The sequence below is a fragment of the Stegostoma tigrinum genome, chromosome 19, assembly GCF_030684315.1.
Source record: "Stegostoma tigrinum isolate sSteTig4 chromosome 19, sSteTig4.hap1, whole genome shotgun sequence".
Classification (NCBI taxonomy): domain Eukaryota; kingdom Metazoa; phylum Chordata; class Chondrichthyes; order Orectolobiformes; family Stegostomatidae; genus Stegostoma; species Stegostoma tigrinum.
The window spans coordinates 8,885,753-8,905,669 of record NC_081372.1 but is presented as its reverse complement, the minus strand read 5'-3'; the positions used below and the strand labels follow the sequence as shown (position 1 = coordinate 8,905,669).

At 43.8% G+C, this 19,917-nt stretch overlaps 1 protein-coding gene across 3 annotated transcripts in view; it reads left to right on the top strand.

Annotated features, from left to right (window-relative positions):
* rbpjl (recombination signal binding protein for immunoglobulin kappa J region-like) overlaps positions 1-17,532 on the top strand; it is a 75,086-nt gene extending 57,554 nt beyond the window's left edge. The window contains exons 7-12 of one of the 3 annotated variants that reach the window (XM_048550357.2): positions 3,579-3,716; positions 6,810-6,919; positions 8,331-8,471; positions 10,924-11,079; positions 14,006-14,109; positions 16,796-17,532. In XM_048550357.2, coding sequence (XP_048406314.2) covers positions 3,579-3,716; positions 6,810-6,919; positions 8,331-8,471; positions 10,924-11,079; positions 14,006-14,109; positions 16,796-17,069 — 923 coding nt within the window. In that variant the 3' untranslated portion in view covers positions 17,070-17,532. Of the gene's footprint in view, positions 1-3,578; positions 3,717-6,806; positions 6,920-8,330; positions 8,472-10,923; positions 11,080-14,005; positions 14,110-16,795 lie in introns of all 3 variants that reach the window. The other 2 variants (XM_048550356.2, XM_048550358.2) reach the window with 2 other exon arrangements.
* The last annotated feature ends 2,385 nt before the right edge of the window (positions 17,533-19,917 follow it).

Here is a 19,917-nt window from a genome sequence, read left to right as displayed (position 1 = left end):
CTCTCATGCAGATTGGACTGGGTGAGCAGCTGAATCAGAAGGTCACAGGTTGCTATGCCACTCCGGGATCTTGAGAACAAAATCAACATTCACAATTGTAATGGGACACTGAAGGACTGGTGCACTGTTGGGGTTCAGGCTGTTGGACAAGCTGTTCAATCTGTCTGCAGCAAGTCCCTACATCAGTCTGCCTTTCTAGATACGTGTAAAAGGACCCACATTATTAGATGTTAGATATTAGATTCCCTACAGTGTGGAAACGGGCCCTTCGGCCCAACAAGTCCACACTGTCCCTTGAAGCATTCCATCCAGACACATCCCCATCCCCCTATAACCCACACACCCCTGAACACTATGGACAATTTAGCATGGCCGATCCACCTAACCTGCGCATCGTTGGACTGTGGGAGGAAACCGGAGCACCTGGAGGAAACCTACGCAGACGCAGGGAGAATGTGCAAACTCCACGCAGACTGTCGCCCGAGGTGGGAATTGAACCCGGGTCCCTGGCGCTGTGAGGCTGCAGTGCTAACCACTGAGCCACCCAGAACAAATGGAAAGTTCTCCTCATACTTCCGGGCCAATATTTATCACTCAGTCGCAACCACCTTAAAAAAAAATTCTTCATTACTGGTTTTGTGAGCTTACTGGGCACAAACTGACGCCTGTGTTCACATATGAGAGTGACCATGTGAAGGAAAGTGCTAGAGAAATCCCAGTTTCTTGTTTGTATATATTTGTAATTAACCTGTTCAGAAACAGTAGGATATGCCTCTGGGGTAGGTGGAACTTGAACCTAGGCCTCCTGATTCTAAGGTAGGGATACTAGGCATTTGATAAGGTTCCCCATGGCAGGCTAATGGAGAAAGTGAAGTCACGTGGGGTCCAGAGTGTGCTAGCTAGATGGATAAAAACTGGCTAGGCAACAGGAGACAGAGAGTACTAATAGAAGGGAGTTTCTCAAATTGGAGACCTGTGACCTGTGGTGTTCCACAGGGATCTGTTCTGGGACCACTGTTGTTTGTGATATATGTAAATGATTTGGAGGAAGGTGTAGGTGGTCTGATCAGCAAGTTTGCAGATGACACTAAGATTGGTGGAGTAGCAGATCGTGAAGGGGACTGTCAGAGATTACAGCAGAATATAGATAGACTGGAGAGTTGGGCAGATAAATGGCAGATGGAGTTCAATCCGGGCAAATGCGAGGTGATTCATTTTGGACGATCAAATTCAAGGGCAAGCTATACAGTAAATGGAAAAGTCCTAGGAAAAATTGATGAACAGAGAGATCTGGGTATTCAGGTCCATTGTTCCCTGAAGGTGACAACGCAGGTCCAGAGGGTGGTCAAGAAGGCATATGGCATGCTTTCCTTCATTGGACGGGGTATTGAGTACAAGAGTTGGCAGGTCATGTTGCAGTTGTATAGGACTTTGGGTCAGCCAAATTTGGAGTACTGTGTACAGTCCTGGTCGCCGCATTACCAAAAGGATGTGGATGCTTTGGAGGGGGTGCAGAGGAGGTTCACCAGGATGTTGCCTGGTATGGAGGGTGCTAGCTATGAAGAGAGGTTGAGTAGATTAGGATTATTTTCATTAGAAAGACGGAGATTGAGGGGGGACCTGATTGAGGTCTACAAAATCATGAGGAGTATGGACAGGGTGGATAGCAAGAAGCTTTTTCCCAGAGTGGGGGACTGCATTACTAGGGGTCGTGAGTTCAAAGTGAGAGGAGGAAAGTTTCGGGGAGATATGCGTGGAGAGTTCTTTACACAGAGGTTGGTGGGTGCCTGGAACGCATTGCCAGCAGAGGTGGTAGACGCAGACACGTTAGCATCTTTTAAGATATATTTGGACAGGTACATGGATGGGCAGGAAGCAAATGGACACAGACCGTTAGAAAATAGATGACAGGCTCGACAGAGGATCTTGATCGGCGCAGGCTTAGAGGGCCGAAGGGCCTGTTCCTGTGCTGTAATTTTCTTTGTTCTACCACTGTGCCATGTGAGTCTGCTAATTTTTTTTGTGTGTCACAGATAATTAAACTGTCTCCAAATGGTTGTACTCCAATTTGTTCAAAAAGGCTGCACTCCCAGAATTTAGTTAATTTTAGTCAATTCCGAATGCTCAACAGTTAGCTGCTAAATTTATTTTCAGGTTGAGAAACTGTTCTTTTCAAAGTACAGAATTGATGTGCTGAGTGTTTCCTGTATTGTATCATTCTCTTTCACACAGAAGGCATATCACCTTGGAGTCTAGCCAGTGGTGAGATGAGAAATATGGTTTTGAAATATCTAATTGGCATTTTAGAAAGGGGTTACTCCCTCAGTATCCCATTGGAGTGTCAGCTCAGATAACATTTTCAAACCTTGACAGTGGGACTCAAAATTGTCGTGTTGAAGTCTTCAGTGCTTGATTAAGATAGTCTGGTTACTATTGATGTCTCCCCTCCCCCGACTGCATCCCAAAACCAGCCCAGCTCGTCCCCGCCTCCCTAACCTGTTCTTCCTTTCACCCATCCCCTCGTCCCACCTCAAGCCGCACCTCCATTTCCCACCTACTAACCTCATCCCGCCCCCTTGACCTGTCCGTCCTCCCCGGACTGGCCTTTACCCTCCCCACCTCCCCACCCATACTCACCTTTCCACCTATCTTCTCCTCTATCCATCTTCGGTCCGCCTCCCCCTCTCTCCCTATTTATCTCAGAATCCTCTCCACATCCCCCTCTCTGATGAAGGGTCGAGGCCCGAAATGTCCGCTTTTGTGCTCCTGAGATGCTGCTTGGCCTGCTGTGTTCATCCAGCTCCACACTTTGTTATCTCACTACACTTGAATGGCTAAGCCTGAGGGTGGACTCTGGGAAAAGTGAACAAAGTGGGAAAAGAGCCAGAAGCTCCAGTTAAAAGCAGGAGTAGACATTTCGAAGTATCCTGAAGGAAACTGTGTTTTATACACACACACTCTCTCACACACAGCCTCACTCACACACAGCCTCACACACACACTCTCTCACGCACAGCCTTACACACGCACACCGTCTGACGCACAGCCTCACACACACACCCTCTCACGCACAGCCTCACACACACACACCCTCTCACGCACAGCGTCACACACCGTCTGACGCACAGCCTCACACACACACACCCTCTCACGCACAGCGTCACACACTCACACCCTCTCATGCACAGCCTCACACATACACACACACACACACACACATATACACATACACACACACACACACATATACATACACACACACACATACACACACACACATATACACAAACACACACACACATACACACACACATACACACACACACACATACACACACATACACAAACACACACACACATACACACACACACACATATACATGCACAAGTGACTGTCATCTTGGTACAGCTCTGAGATAGAAAATGTACAAAAGAACCCATTCAAATGTGAGTGTGCTGCTTCTGCTTTCTGGGGAGCGCTGTATACTCAAAGGTACCTTTCAGTTGTTCAGAGTGTGTTAGTGGGGCCCAGTTTCTTCCAGTCACAAGGTACTCACTGTTTAATCATCTGTGCCCAGTATGTATCTCCTCAGGCTCCAAGGTGGCTTTGTTCAATCGTCTGCGATCTCAAACAGTCAGTACACGGTACCTGTGTGTAGAGGGAGAGGAGTTCATTGCTAGTGCCAGGCACTGGGCAGCTTTCACTTTGCATCTGGGTAAGAGTTCAATGATTCATTTCAGTCTTTACAAGGGGAAACATCTGATAGAAAACAATAGTCAAGTTCACTGCATATCACTGTAACTTTACAAACTGTTATGGCAAGCTTTCATTAAATCTCTGGTTCGGTTTCTGCTCCATTCTGGGGCACCATGGTTTAGAAAGCATGTGAAGCCTTTGGAGAGGTCACAAGGTATCTCACAACTTCTGGTGTCTCTGCAACACTCCGGTACTCAGGCCCTGTTGTAGTTGTCCATAGCTGCACATGACAAAATGGGTATAAGGGATTTTTTTCAAGCTGATATAGACAATCAAAAGAAAGTTCAGATGATGTAGTATTTCATATAGCTCGAAACATGGCCTTCACAGATAGACAGCAAATGCCTCTGAGTCTTACTGAGGAAAGTCTAGAATACAGACAGTAAGTCTCTGATCAGGCAGTTCAGATGGAAACCAGAGATAGTAGGAACTGCTGATGCTGGAGAATCTGAGACAACGAGGTGTGGAGCTGGATGAACACAGCAGGCCAGGCAGCATCAGAGGAGCAGGAAAGCTGACATTTCTGGTCTGGACCCTTCTTCAGAAATGGATCCAGACCCAAAATGTCAGTCTTCCTGCTCCTCTGATGCTGTCTGGCCGGCTGTGTTCGTCCAGCTCCACACCTTGTTATCTCAGATGGAGACCATCTGTTTTCGGATTTAAAGTTTTTATTTAAATAGAAAGGGAAATCTTGACCTATATGAGATGAGGCTTTTTAAATTATTAGAATTACATATTAGAGGAGACACATTCGTACAGTAATAGAAATTTAAATTTATTAGATATTGGGAAATTAAATTTCCAAAGGCAGTTCACCAGAGAGGCAGAGACAGCCTTAAAGAAACTGCTTACTCCATCAGCAAGAAGATTAGAAAAACAAAAAGGTATAAACAAGGTAACCTCGCAAGATATTCAGAGACAAATAGTGTGGCAAAGGAGGCGCAGAAACAATTTTGAAACAGGGTCACCACAGCCGAGAGAATAAACAACGGCTGCTTCACAGCTTGGATAAGAGCGAAGCTGCTCCCAAAATTGTTAGCCTGGCCTTCGATCGTCTGGGGGCCCCTTCGATATTAGATCAAGGTCCTAACCTGCTGAGCCACTGGGCCTCATAGTAGCAATGACCACCCCACGTTGCAAACAAAGGAGATCCTGCCCGACTACCTGGTCAAGATGAAATTTGGGACTTAGAACATCATGCCATCACATTGCCCTGTGTGCTGCAAAGTCTGTAGATTTTGCATTGGATTTGAGTCAACTCACAACCACTTGTCTCCAAGTGAAAATGAGTCACCCTCCGGCCTAAGGGACTGCCTCAGAGAAGAAAAGGGTCAAAAGTCTTCACTTCCACAGAGACACTGGAAGCTAATATTGTTTATTGGTTTAACTGTGTATAACTTTATATTTGAGTTTCTTTTACAAAACAACTGGTAGAAAATAACATCCTTTTTAATTATCTGTACTAAGATCAACAAGAATAATGAATTGCATGATCGAATTTAAAAAGTCATTATTAATAAGCAACTGTACAATGCAGCTGGCAAAGTTCTGGGAAGGGACATTTCGATTGGTGTTAGCATATGGTCAATAATAGTTAGAGCCCAAGGACAGGTGATAGGCCCAACATCATGAGGTGATGGGAGGACCTAAAATGGAATATGAAGTTGTCCACCGTTGTGTAATTGCAGGATTGGCTGTGTCGGTCAGATGAGATATGGCGAACACTAACCATTGTAATGCGGAATGTATCAATATCCTGTCCTTTATTGGGAAAGGTAGAGTGTCACTGACCTCTCCTCCGATCTGAGCTGTGATTAAGAGGGCAGCTGAGCCCCATGTGAAAGCCAGATTTGGAGAGGTCTCCAGCCTCTCCCACATGTGTGGTAAAGGAGCTCGAAATAAATTTTGATTTGTGCTACTGAACTCAGTAACATCCCTCAGCAACCTGGCTGTTTAACAACACTTGCGGTATCAGAGCTGACCCCCTGGGGCTTGTGATCCCTTCCCATTCATCTGCCGTTCTGCTCTGAACCACTGCAAAAGGGCACTGTTGGGAAGATGCTCCGGTTGATCTCTAATGTCCTGTTAATGTCTTGGGGCTGAGCACTTCTCTTTTGTGCAGTTGTCCGAGAAGGATGAAGCTGGTAACCTCCAAATTTGACCTGTGCTGCGTTGATGGGATGGGGGGCTTACAACCCATGGTTTGGAACCATTGGTCTCCAGCTCCTGCCTGTGCACAGGTCACAATGATGTCTCAGAGCAGAGCCTGGCCTCCGATCATCTTGGGGACCCCTTTGATATTAGATCAAGGTCCTAGCCTGCCGAGACACTGGGCCTCACAGCAGCAATGACCACCCCACATTGCAAACAAAAGAGCTCCTGCCCAACTACCTGGTCAAGATGAAATTTGGAACTTAAGACATCAGGCCATCACATTGCCTTGTGTGCTGCAAAGTCTGTAGATCATGCATTGGATTCGAGTCAACTCACAACCTCTTGTCTCCGAGTGAAAATGAGTCACCCTCTGGCCTAAGGGACTGCCTCTGAGAAGAAAAGAGTCAAAAGACTTCACTTCCACAGAGACACTGGAAGCTAATATTGTTCTCCTTAGAGAGACAAGTGCTAGGGAGATTTATTAGGGATTCAAACTTTATGAAAGGTTCCAATAGACTAAGTATAGGTGCGTTTTCAGGGTCAGGAAAGTGAGTTGCTTGAGGCTACAGGTTTAAAATGGTTGACAATGAACCAGAGGATAGGTGAGAAGATTGAGATTTAAACAGTGAGTTGCCGCAATCTGGAATGCATTGCCTGATAGAAGCAGACTCAGACATAATTTCCAAGTTGAAGAGAGGAAACAAAATGGTGGGAGAAAGATGGAGGAGGTTGTTGGTGGGACAAAGTAGATACCTGTTTAAAGAGCTGGCACAGATACAGTAGGCTGAATGGCCTGCCTCCTCACTGGAGCATTCCCTGAAATCATTGCTGGGTAATGGTGGGGCTTCTTGCTGTGCCACCTTCATGCCTATCCCTAACACTCTTGTTTCCTCAGCAGAGAATGACCATTGTCCAAGGAGTGATTTCTGTCCTGGGGATGGATACATCCGATATGGATCAGCTGTCAAATTAGTGTGCACTACGTCAGGAATCTCCTTACCGAGCATGGTATGACCCACTTCTGGTGGCCTATGTCTAGACTGAAGTCCAGTCATCCTCACTGTGCCTGCTTTTTCTGCCCCCTTCGGGTTTAACATATCACCTCAAATGAGTGTGTCTGATAAACTATTACATTCTTCACCAACTTGATAAAAATACATTTCGTAGGACAAGATTATTCAAGCTCAAAGAGGCTGATCCCTAATTGGCCAGAAGGCAGTTAAAAGTCAACCATATTGCTTTCGTGTACAGAGTTACATATAGGCCAGACCAGTTAAAGATGGTAGTTTCCTTCCCCAAAGGACATGAGTGAACCAGTGGATTTTCCCGATAACTGGTAATAGTTACATGGTCATCGTTATACTCTTAATTTTTTAAATGAATTCAAATTCCACGATTGGCCATGGTGGGATTTGAACCCAGGTCTCCAGAACAATATTTGGTCTTTGGATGAGATATTTACCATCCCTTTTGTCGCTTCATCCTTTCTATAAATAGCCATAATTTGAAGCCCCAGCACTGTCATTAATCTTGCTAACTAATAAATGACGCAGTTATTTATTTATTTATTTGAGATAATGGGAACTGCAGTTGCTGGAGAATCCAAGATAACAAAGTGTGAAGCTGGATGAACACAGCAGGACAAGCAGCATCTCAGGAGCACAAAAGCTGATGTTTCGGGCCTATACCCTTCATCAGAGAGGGTCAAGGCCCAAAACGTCAGCTTTTGTGTTCCTGAGATGCTGCTTGGCCTGCTGTGTTCATCCAGCTTCACACTTTGTTATCTTTATTTATTTATTCCCAGTTTCCTGCTAGCCAGCCAATCTTCCACCTGTGTCAGTATATCACACCTTATAATATAAGTTTTTATTTGCCATACTAAGCTTTGATGTGGCGCATTATCAAAGGCCTTCTGAAAATCTAAGTGCAGCACATCTATTTGTTTCCCTTTATCCACAACGCTTGTGATTTACTCAAGGAACTCATTAAACACGATTTTTGTAGAATCATAGAATCCCTACAGTGTGGGAGTAGGCCATTCAGTCTATCGAGACCACACCGACCCTCCAAAGAGCATCCCTCCCAGACCCATTCCCCTACTTTAGCATTACCATGGCTAAGCCACCTAACCAGCACATCCCTGCTGAGCTGATGGGTTGCCATGGGCAAAGCAACAGGGAAGCATGGGCTCCCCAAACTCCTTTTTGTCCACAGTGAAATTTGTTGTGATTGTTAGAAATTTGGCATTCTTGTGTTTGTCCTGATGAATGAATGTCAAAAAGCTTTGGCAACATGGCTCTCTGTTCACCAGTATTTATGAAAGTGGTAGATAGTGATATATTTTTTGAGCTAATAATTAGTGTATGTTTGCCATACCTGAGCAGTAATTTGTTTCTCACTGTGTTAATTGCATGGACAGATCATTCGAAAGGTGAATAAGCAGTATGCCGTGCTGGACGTGGATGAACCTGTCTCTCAACTTCACAAGTGTGCCTTTCACATCAAGGACACCAACAGGATGTATCTGTGTCTCTCCAATGAGAACATCATACAGTTCCAGGTAATGTCACCAGGGCTTGCTACTCCTGAATTATGAATTGGACTACCTGAGGATTGACTGGTCAGCTTCTTTTTGATTCTGTGGTAGGATGTGGGTGTTGCTAGCAAGGTCAGCATTTGTTGCCCCATCCCAATTACGTTGCTGTGGATCTGGAGCCACATGTCGGCCAGGCCAGATAGGGATGGCAGATTTTTTCCCAAAAGGACTTTATTGAACCAGATAGGTTGCTACAACAATTGATGATGGTTTCAGTGTTGCCATCACTGAAACCAACTTTAGAGATTCATTGATAATAGATAACAAGGTGTAGAGCTGGATGAACACAGCAGGCCAAGCAGCATCAGAGGAGCAGGAAAGCTGACATTTCGGATCTGGACCCTTCTTCAGAACTCTTTTCTGAAGAAGGATCCAGACCCGAAACGTCAGCTTTCCTGCTCCTCTGATGCTGCTTGGCTCTCTGTGTGCATCCATCTCTACATTGTGTTATCTCAGATTCTCAAGCTTCAGCAGTCCCTACTATCTCTTTATAGATTCATTATTTGATTTTAATTTCCACCAGCTGCTAGAGTGGGATTTGAACCCATTCTCTCAGATATCCTGGTTGCCCAGATATCCAGCCTCAGAATGTCTTGTCCTTCTACACCAAATGGAAGACATTCCTTTTTGATTGGATGAATCTTTGACTCACACAGTCTTTAACGTGACATCTCCACATTTTTTTACGATTATCCATCGAGAGTGTTTGAAGAAATAGGTTTAAAAATGTGTGGCATTTCTCCTGAGTTGTACCAGGTGGAAGGCTAACCTTCAACACGGAGATTAAATTAATCATTGTAACAGAGAGTTGTAGTGGAAGGGAGTTTCTCAAAATGGAGGACTGTGACCAGTGGTGTTCCACAGGGATCCATGTTGGGACCACTGATATACAGAAATGATTTGGAAGAAGGTGTAGATGGACTGATTAGCAAGTTTGCAGATGACACTAAGATTGGTGGAGTAGCAGATAGTGAGGGGGACTGTCGGAGAATGCAGCAGAATATAGATTGGAGCGTTGGGTGGAGAAATGGCAGATGGAGTTCAATCCAGCCAAATGCAAGGTGATGCATTTTGGAAAATCCAATTCAAGAGCAAACTATACAGTAAATGGAAAAGCCCTGGAGAAAATTGATGCTTAGAGAGATCTGGGTGTTCAGGTCCATTGTTCCCTAAAGGTGGCAACACAGGTCGATAGAGTGGTCGAGAAGGCATATGGCATGCTTTCCTTCATTGAATGGGGTATTGAGTACAAGAGTTGGCACTCTTGTTGCAGTTGTATAGGATTTTGGTTTGGCCACATTTGGAATACTGCGTACAGTTCTGGTCGCCACATTACCAAAAGGATGTGGATGCTTTGGAAAGAGTGCAGAGAAGATTCACCAGGATGTTGCCTGGTATGGAGGGCACCAGCTATGAAAAGAGGTTGAGTAGATAGGGATAATTTACATTCGAAAGTCGGAGGTTGGGGGGATACCTGATTGAGGTCTACAAAATCATGAGAAGTGAAGGCAGGATGGATAGCAAGAAGCTTTTTCCCAGAGTGGGGGACTCACTTACTAGGGGGTCACGATTTTAAGGTGAGAAGGGAAAAGTTTAAGGGAGATATGCGTAGAAAGTTCTTTACGTAGAGGGTGGTGGGTGCCTGGAACACGTTGCCAGCAGAGGTGGTAGAGGTGGGCACAGTAGCGTCATTTAAGATGTATCTAGACAGATATATGAATGGCCAGGGAGCAGAGGGATACAGATCCTTGGCAAATAGGCAGCAGGGTTAGATAGAGGATCTGGATCAGTGCAGGCTTGGAGGGCTGAAGGGCCTGTTCCTGTGCTGTAATTTTCTTTGTTCTTTGTATTTGTTCTTTGTGTGGGATAGTAATGGATTGGTGGTTGGTCAGGCTCTACAAAATTGAATAAATAAGTAATGACAAATAATTTAATGCATCTCCAAGAAATTGATTTGAAAATTACTGAGAAAGAGACAAATTTCTGAAGTTTTCTGTCTTGCATTTATCAGGACAAATGCAAGAATGCTAAATTTCAAACGACTATACAATTTATGTGACAGGAGAAAAGGACACTAATTGGTTAACACATTGACTTTGACTGGCTGGAACATTATCGTGGAGAAAATGATGGTGACTAGTAGACTCCTCACGCTGTATATATTTCAAACATGGCACAATGTTTGATCTATTCCTTTGGTTTTCAGATAATAGACCACTCAGTAGGAATGTATGTCACTTCTAGCAAGCATTAATGATCTATACTGAGCTCAAGTGCTTACCTTAAACTGATTTTTTGTATAGCTGTTAGAATACTTAGGATTGTTCAGCAAGTGTTGTCCAATTGTGGAATCACAACTAACAGGAGACATTTTGCTCAGGAGCTCAAATTTGTGCTTTCGTGTGATCTCTCAAAGGCCACCCCTTGCTCCAAGGATGTCAACAGGGAAGTATTGAATGATGGCGCTTGCTGGACAATTATTGGCACTGAGACTGTAGAATACACATTTAGTGAGAGCCTGGCGCAGCTTCACATTCCTGTCACTCCTATTCCCATCATCAATAGCCTGGAGGTAAGACATTTGTTGTGATGTCACAGGATGCCTGATGGTATTTAACAGTTTGTCCTGCCCCATCATTTAGCTTTTCAAACCGAGAAACTAGTTCAAGGGTCCACGACAATGTTGCAGAAATGAAAAACAGAGATTTGGAAAAACACTGCAGTTCTAGTACCAAGATAATACAGTGTGGAGCTGGATAAACACAGCAGGCCAGGCAGCATCAGAGGAGCAGGAAAGCTGACGTTTCGGTTGGGACACTTCTTTAGAAGAGTCTGTCTTTTCTCGATCAGACCATCCTATAACCTTCTAGATTCTAGAGAAAAGCAGCCTAATTTATATTATCTCTCCTCATAATTCAACCTTTGAAGCTCAGGCGTCATTCTCGTAAACTTGTGTTGTATTCCCTCCAAGGCCAATAAACCCTTCCCAAGGTGTGGTGTCCAGATCTGCTGACAGTGCTCCAAATGGGATCTAATCAGGGTTTTGTATTACTGCAGCATAACTTCTGCATTCTTGTACTCCATATAAAGATCAGCATTCCATTAGCTGTCTTGATTATTTTCTTCACCTGTTTGTGATATTTTAAAGCTCTTTGCAGCTGAACCACCCACCCCCACCTCAGTTTCTTTGGACATTCACTGTGTTTAACTTCATATCATCTTGAAAGTCCCCTAATCTATCCTTCTTTGGCCATAACAGATAACTTCACACTTGCTTACATCTGCTACATTTTGCCCATTCACTTAGTCCATCAATATCCCTTTGTAATTTTATGCTGTCATTTACATTGTCTACAGTGCTGCCGAACTTTATCTCATCAGCAAAATTGAATGTGTAATTTTCTGTGCCTTTTTCCAAATAATTAATAAATAATATGAATAATTGGGGCCCTGACACAAATCCTTGATCCACTGGTCACATCTTGCCAATTTGAGTACCTACCCATTATAGCTGCTTTCTGCTGCCTGCCACTCAACCCGTTTCCCAGCCATATAGGTAATTGGCCCTCCATTCCATGAGCTTCTACCTTTAGTTAACTGCATACTTACGTGGGACTTTATCAAATGACTTTTGGAAGTCCAAATAAACAACATCCAAAGACATTCCGAAACAAAAACAGAAATGATTGGAGAAACTCACATGTCTGGCAGCATCTGTGGAGAGAAAGCAGAGTTAACTTTACAGGCTAACAGGTTCTGTTTTTGTTTCTGATTTTCGGCATCTGCAGTACTTTAGTTTTTTTAGTTTAATGATTAACTCACTACCACATCTCTTACAGGTATGCCTACCTTGAAGATATTCTACTCCTGTATCTGACAGGATTTCCTTTCTAATCAGTTTTCTTGTTCCCTGTCTTTGCTTTCATTGTTGCTCCTGGGGTTTGAAAAAGTATTTGCCAAAACTCGTTTCCGCAGCCATATCACCTTCCTCGGTGACAGCCTCTGGCTCAGACTCACCCCAAGTGCATTCCAATTCAAGTTTTGTCCTTCATGTTTTGAATCCACCCAGGATCGCAAGTATCTTCATGATGTACAACATTCCTCAGAGTGCTGGCCTTGTCACATCACATCACCTATGCAATGTCATATGCACACTCTCGACCTTTCTCTCCATCAGCACCGCCTCGTGCTGGCTCAGAGCTGCCCTGCAACGTTCCCCCCCCATCCCACCCACCCCCCGCGCCCTGAGTTCTTTATCCGTCAGCTTGTTCTAACAATAAACATCTTCTTTTCAGGCATTGAAGGAACGTTAGGTGCAACAACTCAGAGATAACACACCCCTCTAGAACGTTCCTCCTCTCCCCTATGACTCTATCTCCTAACCCCACCTCCTATTCCCTTCTGACCTTCCACTCTCTGAAACTGAACATTCTGTACTCAGCAAAGGTCTCAGTTTTATTCCTTCGCACCCCAATCTCAATGAATTTTGGGCATGACGTGACATATTAAGGGTCACTGGACTCAAAGCATTAGCTCTGTTGTTGTTTCCGCAGATGCTGACAGACCTGCTGAGTTTCTCCAGCTATTTCTGTTTTTGTTTCAGATTTCTAGCACCCGCGGTTTTTTATTAATATATATGTGGATACTCCCCTGTCCACTATCCTAGTCACCTTTTCAAACAGTTCACTGAGGTTTGTCAGGCATGATTTACCTGTCATGAATCCATGCTGGCTCTACCTGATTAACTAGAAAATTTTAAGGTGTTCATGTATTACACCCTTGATTACAGCCTGAAGCAAATTCCCCACCACAGATGTTAGGATAACTGCTATGTAATTCTTTTGTCTTCCTCTTTTGCCCTTTTTAAAAACAGGGGAACATATGCAATTTTTCAGTGCAGAGGGATGACTCCTATATCTTTAAGGTCAATAAAGTACTTCACAAAATATGGTCACTATGGACATGTTGGAAATGCACAGGCTATCTTCACACACAGGTCCCACAAGCAGCAAAAAGATAGCTATCAAGATCATCCATTTTCAGTGATGTTGGCTACATGTCAAGCATGTACCAGGATTCTATAGAATAGTTCCTCTGGTTATATTACTGCCGTGGCATCTTTTATACTCCTCCACAAAGGCTGACAGGACCTCAGTTTGAAATTTCCCTTGAAAACTGGCCTCTTATAGATCTCACTTACATTTGTTAAAGGTCAAACATTTTCAGCTTGTCTTGAGCATGGTGTCATCTCCATAATTTTCTTCACTTTGACCTCGGTATCCTTTGTAAAGACTCAATTAATGAAGAGCAACAATGGGAAAAGGTGATGTTTGGAGCAAGGAGCTTTCTAATTTATTTGAGATGGTACTTTGGCTGCTTGGTCACATGGCTGAAAGAGAATACACACACTGCCAGATCCTGATGTTTGTGCCTGACCCCTAATAACTTTGTAGACCGTGTTTCAATTCCAATTACAGTTTCTTCTGTCTTTTCCCAAGCTGAATGGAGGAGGTGATATAGCAATGTTAGAAGTACAAGGGGAATGCTTCAGCCCAAATTTGAAAGTGTGGTTTGGTGATGTGGAGGCAGAAACTATGTACAGGTAAGACCATTATTAGAGACTAATACCTACCTACATCTTAAGTTGACTGTGCTGAGCCATGTGCTTTTAGAACCTAAGTTCTTTTATGGTCATACAGTTGTGCAATACCATTCAGTCCATCATGCTAGTGCTTGTTTTTTTCCTTCAGAAAAGATAAAATCACATTAGAATTAGCTCAGAAAAAGTTCTCAACTTAATCTTGAGTTGACGGTGTCAGTTAGAAGAATGAGAGGTGATATTATTGAAACATGAGATAGGGATGCTGAAAGGATATTTCCATTTATGCAAGGATCTATAATGAGGGGATGCAAATTAGGGGTCTCCTGTTGAAGACAGAAATGAGGAGATCTTCTTTTTCTCTCAGAGGATCCCTGGCCTGTGGAATTTTGTTCCCAGAGAACAGTTGGAAGCAGCGTCATCAAATACCTCTCAGGCTGATTTCAGTGGATTCTTGTTTGACATATAGAGGTAGATAGGAAAATGGAGTTACAATCAGATCATCCGTGATCTTATCAAACAGTACAGCCAGGTCAAGCAGAAAGTGGTCCACCCTCGCTCCCAATTCATTTGTTCTGCTCTGAAAGAGCTTTCTCTTTACACTTTTGCCCTCTTTGTCTGCATAATGGTCTATTCCTGTCTCCCTGTTGAGTTTCTATAGCTTCTTCTTGAATGCATCTGTTTGATTCAGTTCCCTGAATTCCCCTTTCTGTCCACTCCATTGGTAAAGCTGTTACACCTGAACTCCCTATTGTGTTTTTGGCTTCTTAAAAACCAAAACACCTGTTTTTCTAATCAACCTGTTCTGAGATGTTACTACACACATCTGGACCAGATGGGACTTGACCCCAGGACTCACGGTCCAGGGATAGGGAGACTACCTCTGAACCACAAGAAGCCCTGGACTGTACTTATGGACTCTCTGACATGTGAAAACAACTTGGTTTGAAATGGGCTTGTAGCAAATTAGGACCCAATTTTTGGCTGCATCCAATCTTCTTTCCATTGCAGATAATAGAACAAAGCTCAAATTATTGTTGAGATTAGTTTCTTGGGCTGTGTTGTATATGTTCGATATGCAATGCATCATAAGGGCAGTGTAATACATAACAACATTATATAGAACTGAAGAGTTTTGTATGTGTTTCAGTCGGAAATACTTCACAGTCACACTTAAGAAGCACATAATGTGTAGCTGAACCAATAGGCATCCACATGGTACAGCCTGAATTGAGCGTCTTAAAGCCAAGCAGCCTCTCAGAATAGAGTTCTCACTTCAAGCTTGAAGTATGATTAAACGCACAACATAATATCAGTATTGCTCGTGATTTACTTGATTGGAAAGTAAAAGCATTGGTAATTATTTCCAAACTCATCGAAAGTACAGTCGGTGATAAATCAGCTGACTCGCTCAGGGCCTGTTTGGTACTGCTGGCCTCAAGCCCTTTCATAACTTTAAATCATTGCCTCAATATCTAACATGTAAAGATATGTGTGTACAATATTTGTACATTCAGTATCATAAAATCCCTACAGTGTAGAAGCAGGCCAATCAACCCATTAAGTCTATACTGACCCTTTGAAGAGCATCCCACCCCTCCCCTATCCTTGTAACCCCACATTTTCCATACATAGTTAATCTATCTAGCCTGCACATCTTTGGACTGTGGGAAGAAACCAGAGCACCCGGAGGAAACCTATGTGGACACTAGGAGAATGTGAAACCTCCACACAGACAGTTGCCTGAGGGTAGAATCAAGCCCGGGTTTCCGGTACTGTGAGGCAGCAGTGCTAACCACTGAGCCACCGTGACAGGGGAGGCGATAGCCAGGTGTTTTATCTCTGGACTGTTAATGCAGAGACCCAGATAATGTTTTGGGGACCTGGGTTTAAATCCCGCCAGGGCAAATGGCAGAATTTGAATTCCATAAATTTCTAATGATGACCATGAATCCATTGTCGATTGTCAGGGAAAACCCATCTGGTTCACTAATCTCCTTTAGGAAGGAAACTGTCAGCCTTACCTGGTCTGGTCTACATGTGCCTCAAGACCCACAGCAATGTGGGCAATTAGGGATGGGCAATAAATGCTGCCTAGCCAGCGATGAATAAAGAAAAACACCCACTTGAAGAAACGGAGTTATTGGGGGGGGGATATGTAGAATATTGCTTATTGCTTCATGTGGTGTGGGTATTGCTAGTGTGATCAGCATTCGTTGCTCATCCTAATTGCTCTTCAAAACAATCATCAACATTGTGGTAGGTTTAGAGTCATATGTAGGCCAGAATAGAAAAAGATGACAGATTTCCTTTGCTAGATGAGACCAGTGACCCAGATGGGTTTTTATGTTAATGGCAGATGGTCGCCATTAGCGAGACATTCAATTTCAATTCTTTGAAGGATTTAATTTAAATTCCACTGGGTGCCATCTCACCAGTGAATTAGTCTGGTTCTTTTGATCACAGTTTGATGACACTATCACGATGCCACCATCTTCTGTAAAAATGAATGATCTATAAAGTTACTAACATCTGAAGTAATAATCTGAGGCCCTGGGAAGAAGTTTAATTGAAGAAATTTAACAAGGTACTGTGATTTCTGAGTCAGTGAGGGATAAGGGCCACAGCTAGCCAGAAATGAGAATTGGAAGATCTGAATTCTCACCTGTCCAATGTCTTCCCTTGACAGGAATCCCAAATCAGTGATCTGTGTGGTGCCCGATATCTGTGCATACAGCAGTGAGTGGCGTTGGCTTCGACAGCCCATCACAGTTCCCCTCTCTCTGATGAGAAGTGATGGAATTATCTTCTCCAGCACCTTCACCTTCACCTACACCCCGGAACAAGGCTGCCTCCCCAGGCAGACGGTGGTCCGAGAGATCCCAGAGGAGTCTGACAACTTCCTGAACACCATCCATCAGGAGTTCACACGCACCAACTTCCACCTCTTCATGCAGAACTAAGAGCCAACAAAATACCAGTCCAGAGATAGTAGGAACTGCTGATGCTGGAGAACCTGAGATAACAAGGTGTAGAGCTGGATGAACACAGCAGGCCAAGCAGCATCAAGGGAGCAGGAAAGCTGACATTTTGGGTCTGGACTCTTCTTCAGACTCGAAATGTCTGCCTTCCTGCTCCTCTGATTGTTCATCCAGTTCTACACCTTGTTCTCTCAGAAACACCAATCCTCTTGCTGCCTACATGCTAATATCTATCAACATCTGTTCACCTCTGTGCATGCTGATTTACAAAGGCTCATGCTTCAGCTATCCTAGATTTTAACATTCTCATCATTGTTTTTTATTAATGTGGCTTCTTGTGACTCCATCCTCTCTTCACTCCACTTTACTCTACCAGCTTACAGTGGAAATAACCAGCTTACAGTGGGGAATGCTCAAGGGACTTAATTAAATCAAATTAATGTATTCTTATGAAACAAATGTAATTACTGAAATTTATAATTGATATGTACATTAATGTGTGAAATAAAGTCTGATTTTATTACCTGCTCAATCAGGGCCAATTGGATTCAACTGCTGGCTCATTGAGGCTAGCTGTCACTCAGATGGACAGGAGCATCACAGTGAGACACCTCCCTCCCCCTTCTCACAGCCATGCAGTCTCCTGGGCATAGAATTCCCTTCACCCTAAATTTATTGCTGGAGGTTTCATCGTTTGACCCTGTGTCTCTACCCTCCCTGCACTCTCCTTGATCACTAAAATAGGCATATCTAAATTACTGGAAAATCTCAGCAGGTCTGGCAGCATCTGTGGACAGAAGTCAGAGAAATCAGAGTTCTGAGGAACAGTCACTGCACCTGCTGAGCTTTTCCAGAAATTTCTGCTTTTGTTTCTGATTTACAGCAGTTCTTTCAGTTTTTATTAATAAATTTGTCCCTGGTCAATGGCATGTTGGCCTACATAACAAGAGGATTCAAGTGCAGGAGCAGGGATGTTATGCTGCAATTGTACAAGGCCTTGATGAGATCACATCTGGAATATTTTGTGCTGTTTTGGTCTCCCTTTCTGAGGATGAATGTTCTGGTTATGGACAGAGTGCAATGAAGATTTATCAGACTGATTCCAGGGGGCTGATAAAATGAAGAGTCACTGGATTATTTAGGACTATATTGGCTAGAGTTTAGAAGAATGCGGGGGCGGGAGGTGGGGGTGGATGGGAGGATCTACATGAAACCTGTAAAATGTTCATAGGATGGCACAGCAGCTCAGTGGTTAGCACTGCTGCCTCACAGCCCCAGGAACATGGGTTCAATTCCACCCTTGTGTGGAGTTTGCACATTCTCCCCGTGTCTGCCTGGGTTTCCTCCGGGTGCTCCAGCTTCCTCCCACAGTCCAATGATGTGCGGATTAGGTGGATTGGACATGCCAAATTACTCATAGCGTTCAGAGATGTGTAGGTTAGATGCGTAGCTGTTGGAAATACAGGATAGGGTAGGGGGGTTCGTCTGGGTGGGATGCTCTTCAGAGGGTCAGTGTGGACTTGTTGGGCCAAATGACCCGTTTCAGCACTCGAGGGATCCTATGGAGGACCTGACATAGTAAATGCAGTATGTATGTTCCCAATAATCAGGCAGTCTGTAACTAGGAGTCCTATTCTAAGAGTAAACCATTTAGGATTGAGACGAGGAGAAATATCTTTATGTAGAGAGGGCGAGCCTGTGGAATTCACTGCCACTGAAAGCAGTTGAGGCATTGTACTTTCAGGAAGGAGCATGATTCCTGAGGCTGAAGGGGTCAAAGGCTAAGGGGAGAAAGCAGGAACGGGGGATGAGTTGGATAATCAGCCTTGATCATATTTGAATAGTGGAATAGGCTCGCAGGGCCGAATGGCCTACTCCTGCTCCTATTTTTCCTGTCTCTATGATCCAAGTGTCTTTGACAAGAGCAGCATCTTATTTCCCATTATTACTTGTTCTTGAGAAAGTACAACTGAGTATCTTGCTATTTCGGAGGACAGTTAAGAGTCAACCATGTTGCTGTGGGTCTAAAGTCATAAATAAATAAGGGATAGATTTACATTTATATAGCACTTTTCACAACTGCTGGTCATCTTAAAGTTCTTTAGCCAATAAAATATTTTTGAAGTATTATCATTGTTATAACATAGGAAGCGTAGAGGATGCGCAGCAAGCTTTCACCCATAGAAATGTGACAATTCTGTTCTGCCCCACAAAATTTTCTTTTTAACATATTTATCTAATACTCAATTGAAAGTTGCTGTTCAATTTACTTTCACATCTGTATCAGGCAGCATGCTGCAGATCACAACTGGCTGCAGATCACAACTGGCTGCATCGTCTTCAGTTGGGTTTTGGTTTAGAGCACAGCCACATGGTTCCAGGGATCAGCTTGAGTCATTTAAACTGTAAAGGGGAGATTATGACCCTGCAGCCACAGTAATGTCCAGAAACATTGGCCGTTTGTGTCCTGTGGGCTGCGATTTCACGCGGCTATTCTGTACAGGTGAGGGGCCCCTTCTGTGACATCGTTCTATAAATGTGTGAACTGGCCTCCAGGAACATCCTGAACATCTAACAACACCTCAATAATGGAACCATATCAGACAAGCAGTTGTAGTTTTCAGGCTTGGGCCAGACAACTTGCGGGAAGAACAGTTAAAAGCAACTGAACACTTCATATGTAGAAACACTTTTTTAAACTTCTGGTGAAAGCGGAAAGAACTGAGGATGCTGTAAATCAGGAATAAAAACAAAGTTGCTGGAAAAGCTCAGCAGGGCTGGCAGCATCTGTGAAGGGAAAAACAGAGTCAATGTTTTGGGTTCATTGAGA